The following is a 6,000-nucleotide window of genomic DNA, read 5'->3' on the forward strand; positions in this document are numbered from 1 at the left end:
AATTCAACACCAACAATCACTTTGGCAGCACACTAGGTGCCATTTTTCAAATAGTTGGAATGAAACTCCTCATTCTTGTTTTTTTTTCTGAAATAAAGTCATTACCCACATGGCCATAACTCTTCCTATTTGTCAAAGTGTGAATATCGATGGCCATAAAGTTATTCATGCCTGCATGGCGCATCATTTTTATTTGAGAAAGAAATGAAATCCTATTCCCTCAGACTCCCAGGAGAGAAATAATATGTCATGCCTCCCTCCCATCCATTTCACCATATCAGCTGAATACATTTGTAAGAGAGACTGGAATGGCTGTATTTGAGGCAGTTGAAGAGGTCAGTTAAACTCATTGCAAGTAATATTGTCCTTTCCTAGTACAAAGTGCACTTTTGAATTTGTTCCGTTCGTAGCGTAGCCATCTTTTGTGCTTGAATGCTCAGGATTTCTGGATTTAAATATAGAAACAGTTAACAGGGGAAAGCTATATTGGGAGAGCTAGTGTAGAATATCACCTTCCTAGCACTGAGTTGCACCTTTTTACAGTCCATATCTTGGGCGTTTAAGCTATTATTTAATGATTTCATTGCCTTTATTTTGATTTTCCCTGCTAACTCTGTGTCATACTAGGACCACCGTGTCCTCACTTACCAGTATGGATGTGAAAAGAAACCATTTCCCACCAATTTCCTTTATTTTTCCAATCTCCGCCTTTCAAACCCAGTAAATTAATACCTATTGAATTCTTTGATGTCACTTAGCAGCTCTTTAAGTCAGCTGAACCGCCCCATCTCCTCACTGCCAGGAGGTACCAGATCACACCATACTTGAAAAATTCTGTTAATGAACAGACCATTCAAACACTGCCAAAGTCTTTCATCCCAAAGTCATTGTTAACCAGCAGCCAGAATCCCGTTCCCGTGGGAAAGAAGGACAAGAAGATGCAGTTCCTTCCCATACACTCACCAGCTCTCTTGAGATAAAGGTTTGTTATTCCTCCCATTAAGTTTACTGTTTGTGAAACGAATAGTAAGAAGACCGTAGATTGGCGGCCTAACACAAGATAACTTTGTAACTGAATAGATGAAGCTGAATTAATTTTTAAGAGAAACCTAAACTTACTTGAATCTTCATTTACACATTTTTTTGGCCTCTTGGGGGCAGCGGAAATGAGCTGTAAACACAACACTACCATATTATCACCTTTTAAGTGAGGCTAACTTGTTAGCAAACAGTTGCCTTTTTACACATCCAGCAGATACAGAGCAATATTAGCATTCATTTGAAGTCGTGTCTCATTTGTGGAATGTTAGTCCAATATTCACTCTACTTGTAGCTCTGTTCGACTTTATCAGCTAGTCGCTAACTTTGTCTGTGTGCCATTTGGTGCTGGGCAGGAAGCGTATAGTGGGTTTCGCTGAAACAGCTGCCTGATACATCTGGAAATGAGGCTGATAAGAGCGGTGACACTGAACCAAAACAATAAACAGTAAAAGTTGTGGGCCATAAAACCAAAACAATGATCTCAAACAAGCTCTGCAGAGCTGAGGGGAACTGCAGAGTCAGGTGATAATTCTTTGTGGGTTTGTCTCTATGAGCGACCCCTTTCACATTACACATGGTTTAATATGTGATCCATTGATAATATGAAAATACTGATTATTGCAGCTTTAATGATCTTAACAAAAATTATGAATGCTTTTGTGAACAGCGCAATTTGGCAGTGCATCTAATAGTCACTGCCACAGTTGCTTTGGTTTGTCAGTGTGTGTCTGTGTACATGTGAGAATTCATTATACAGACTAAAGTGGAAAACACACTGCCAGCATATGACATGCGTCAAGTGCCACCCCTAGCACCAACAGGAAGCGCCGAGCTGCAGCGCGTCAACACCTGTCTCTGCTCATCCATTGATCTACACCATAGACTGTAAATGTATAACATATATTATATATATAGTCAGTGATCTACACACGGGAGACAGCAACAGCAAGAAGTGAGGACAGGAAGTCAAGCTGCCACAGGAGCCAGGATGTACAAGCAGGGAGCGAGTGGAGTTTATTTATTTGTTTAATTTTTGCCTTGTAGGTACAGACACAAGTGAAATAGTTAAAACAACAGTGAAAAGCAAGCAACAAACTGATAAATAATATCTGTAGTTGGGCCAACATTGTATAATAGGACAGTGGCGTGAGGGGTCATGCCGCCGGCAATGTGGGGATTGTACATAGATAATAATAGGGCCGCCGTTCAGTGGCGGTGTGTTTTGGCCTTGACTGTGCTAACAAAAGAGCATCATGCTTTGGTTGTTGTGTAATGATTAAATGAGTAAAATATTAATTTAGTAATGTCTCTCCAGCACACAGCCATGCTGTCCAGGTGTGTGAAATAGTGGCTGTCCACGAGACCAAAGATGATGACCAAGACAACACAGAGACCAGGAGGAGTCAGAAAAAAGCCAAGCAGGACTCCCAGCTGTATCCCCATGCATTCACAGGTATAAAACCTACTGATATACATACTTAAGGGACATTCCACAGATTTTTTCATGTCAAAGTCAATTTACTTGTCACTGGGAGCACTACTCAGAACAATAGTATAATGTCCTGTGTGGCTGTGAATGAGCTTTGTCAAGTCTGAGAAAATGACAAGCTGCATTATGGGAAGTGTAGGATCCAGCGTTTTTGGGGCTTGACCCATGTAGGGGACTAAAAGATATCTCAGCTTTTACTGCATTGATTTTTATCATTTTAATCTGTCTCTCACACGTCCTCCATCTTGATGGAAGTGCAATACTTAATCGTTGAAGTGCTCCTTTAAGAAATAGATGCAGCGTTTTTGTTCTTTCCAACAACATTGCCTGAAGCCAGTTTTCATCACTGTCACTTTCATTTTACTGTAGTAGGTTAATGCCACATCGCAGTTACATTTTGGGTAAGTGTGCCAAGAGCCTGTGTTCAGCTCCACCAATCACAAGTGATCTGACACTGGAAATAAGCCCGTAGACAGCTCCAGTCTGAAAGTAATGCATTAACAAGAGAGCCCCTCACAGCTTAGCTGACTGGGTCTAAGATGGCAGCATGCCAGTGACTTACGGACTAATGCTTAATTTTGAGCCATTAGATTATATCCAAACAAGATCGGATTTCCATTATTTATCACAGAAAATGTAAAAAATTACCTCACTAATGTGAGCTTTTACTGACATTAAAGTGTGTCGAGCCTGACTCGACTGCATTCCCACGATCTGTGGAAACTTGGCTTCAAAGACACGTTCCATCACTTACATCCTGATTATGTAACTTATTAAAGGATGATTTTACACCCACTCTGAACATCGCTCTGCCTACCCCAGTGTAAGTACGAGGTACTGTAAGCGATTTGGATTGAAGAACTTGCCTGAAAAGTTAACTTTTCTATCTGATGAAAAGAATGCTTAGTGTGATCATTTGACTTTGAAATGCTTACTGAGTGAATCTGCTGTCAAAGTGCTTAGCGAGTGAATTTTTGGTCCTTAATGTAAATATTTCAGTAATGTTCCAGGATATTGTGTGACTCCATCTCTACTTTTTGTCTGGCTATCAGCAGAGCCCTGTTTTACTTAACTGACTTCTTCTTCATTTCCCACATGCCCTCATTTCTTACTCATTCAAATATCTGATTGCCTTGGCCGGTAAGGATAAAGCCAGGGTTCATTCTCAGGCCAAATCTGCACCGTAGCAAAGCCAGGTAGCATGGAATGTAGTTGGTGCAAAATGAATAAATGGACAAAGTATGATACCTCTCTGCTGATGTAAAGAGACCTGCCCTAGAGCCTGAAAATACTCCCCAAATTATAGGTCACAAACTATGATGGGTGTTACACAGTGATTCTTATCTGGGAAGGTAAGGCTTTATTTAGCACATTTGGTGTTATCTCCTGAAATCAGATCAGGAATTATCTTGTTTTGATGATACCATCTGTCCTTTGTTGATACTCTGTTTCCATTCTCGGTCTGAGAACTATGAGGTGTTGGTTGGTATGTGGTTAGAGTGTAACAGAAAGGTGGAAGGTTCATTCCCTGCAGACATTACCTAAAAATGTCTTTGTGGAATGTAAAATGTAAGCCATTACCACTGAGAACACCTATGACAAATAAAAATCAATCGTAGTATGGCAAGGCTTCTTCTTTTTCTTTTCTCACACTCTGTTCTTTCCTTCTCTTTTGCTTCTCTACAGTTTCCTACGTTAGAAGGACAAGGCAGCACCAGTGGCGGTGTAGTGATGTCACCTTCCACTGTGCCAATCAGGGACTCTGCAAGCAGTGGATCCAAGTTATCAATGAGCAACTGTCATTACTCAGTACGTTCTGTTTAATGAGTGTCTGTAACAGATGTGGTGATGTACTTTGGACTTAACAGTGCTGGGACAAATACATATAAAATTGGAGTACACACAGTAATTAAGTTGCACTACACGGAGCCAAACAGCAAATGTGACTGTAAGAAAAGTGTATTCAGTATTGGTTACATGAAAGTAGCAGTCTTGATAAAGCTAATACTGGGAATTACATTATACACTTCCATAGTGAAATTTTGGTCATTTAGTCTTTTTTTTAATGGAGAGGGTGGTTTAGAAATAGCTATTTGTAGTTTGGACTGGAAGATATTGTACAGTATATTATACATGGAGGCAGTAGGTGTTCTGTGAGGATCAGGTCTTTTATTTCTCTAGCAATTTTAATAGCTGACAGCAATATGGACATGGGATATACAATCCTTTTTCTGAGTAGTTTATGGACTACTTCATTGGGACACCACCATACAGTATGAAACAGAAGTTTCAACTTCTCTCCTCACTCGCTATACCTACATTACACTGCCTCCTGTCACATACTGAAATTCTTTAAAGGATACTTTTTTTGTGGGCTACATCAATAGTGTTTCTTTCAACAATCAGCATAGATTTTCCTACATTAAAGTGAAATAAAAGAGTAGAGTACAAATCATTTTTTGAGCAAGATATTAACAGCTCTATCAAATGGTTGGGGAAAGCATTAAAGGGTTAAGCTATATAACTGCTTTATTAACATATAAAACTCTGGATTGATAATGCACATAACAGCACAACATCCATCAAAAGTTTTACATCTTCCATTTGGGTAAAAAAATACCTGAAGATATAAGGAGTTTAATATGTTTTCCAATGATGACCATAAAAATTTTATTACACAATCAGTCACAACATATTGAGGTTTATTTTTTGACGTAGTTGAGAGCAAAGTACAGTGTTTTACACTTAGAATATGATTGCAAAGTGATTACATGACTGAATTCTATAGGATTTAGTATGTATCCCCCATGTGGACATTAGAGTGTAAAATGGGTTTAACCTGTTTGAAATAGTCTACTTGGCCCCAATTTGCCTGGCAGGATGAATCAATTCAAGAAAATGAACTACATTCATTGTGAAGATGAAGCCTTAGTGTGTTCAATAGTGTTAGTGTCCTCCACAGTACACCTTTACATCACCCATTGACAATCCATTTACGTAATCTAATGGAACATTTGTCTTATTGCCATATAATATTGCACCCTATATTTCTCTGTGCTCATTTAATGCTTGATCCCAATCCATTCATTTTCAGTTTGAGCAGATGCTGTATCTCAGTTTGTTGTCTTAAATGCAGTCTTCCACAACAGCCATAAACAAGCCATTTAGTGTTCTCCATCGCAGCACTTTGTTGGTTTATCTCTGAATGATGCAGCACCTCTGAATTGGTTCACACTCCTCCCATAGTCAGTAGGAACACCATTTATTTCTTGAGCAGCGTGTTGTGGGCACCAGTCAGTTTGACTGAGCATTTTGAGAAAGGTCTCCAGTTAATGAAACCTTCATCAAGCTGCTGTCAGTTACACATTTGTAAAAAAAGGTAAACACTGAGCCTTTTTAATGACTATCTCATACCCCTTCCTCACTTTACAGCCAACCGACCGAAGAGCCTTCTGGTGTACATCAATCCT

General features: G+C 39.4%; 1 protein-coding gene across 4 annotated transcripts in view; it reads left to right on the forward strand.

Annotated features, from left to right (window-relative positions):
• The window catches only part of cerk (ceramide kinase), a 41,391-nt gene that overhangs the window by 9,668 nt on the left and 25,723 nt on the right, over positions 1-6,000 (forward strand). For 3 of the 4 annotated variants that reach the window (XM_044185323.1, XM_044185322.1, XM_044185321.1), the window contains exons 2-4: positions 2,357-2,494; positions 4,217-4,339; positions 5,963-6,000. The exon at positions 5,963-6,000 is cut by the window's right edge and continues 88 nt beyond it. In XM_044185323.1, the coding sequence (XP_044041258.1) occupies positions 2,357-2,494; positions 4,217-4,339; positions 5,963-6,000 (299 nt within the window). The remainder of the gene's footprint in view (positions 1-2,356; positions 2,495-4,216; positions 4,340-5,962) is intronic. The other variant, XM_044185324.1, reaches the window with a different exon arrangement.

The sequence above is a fragment of the Siniperca chuatsi genome, linkage group LG23 (genome assembly GCF_020085105.1).
Source record: "Siniperca chuatsi isolate FFG_IHB_CAS linkage group LG23, ASM2008510v1, whole genome shotgun sequence".
NCBI lineage: Eukaryota > Metazoa > Chordata > Actinopteri > Centrarchiformes > Sinipercidae > Siniperca > Siniperca chuatsi.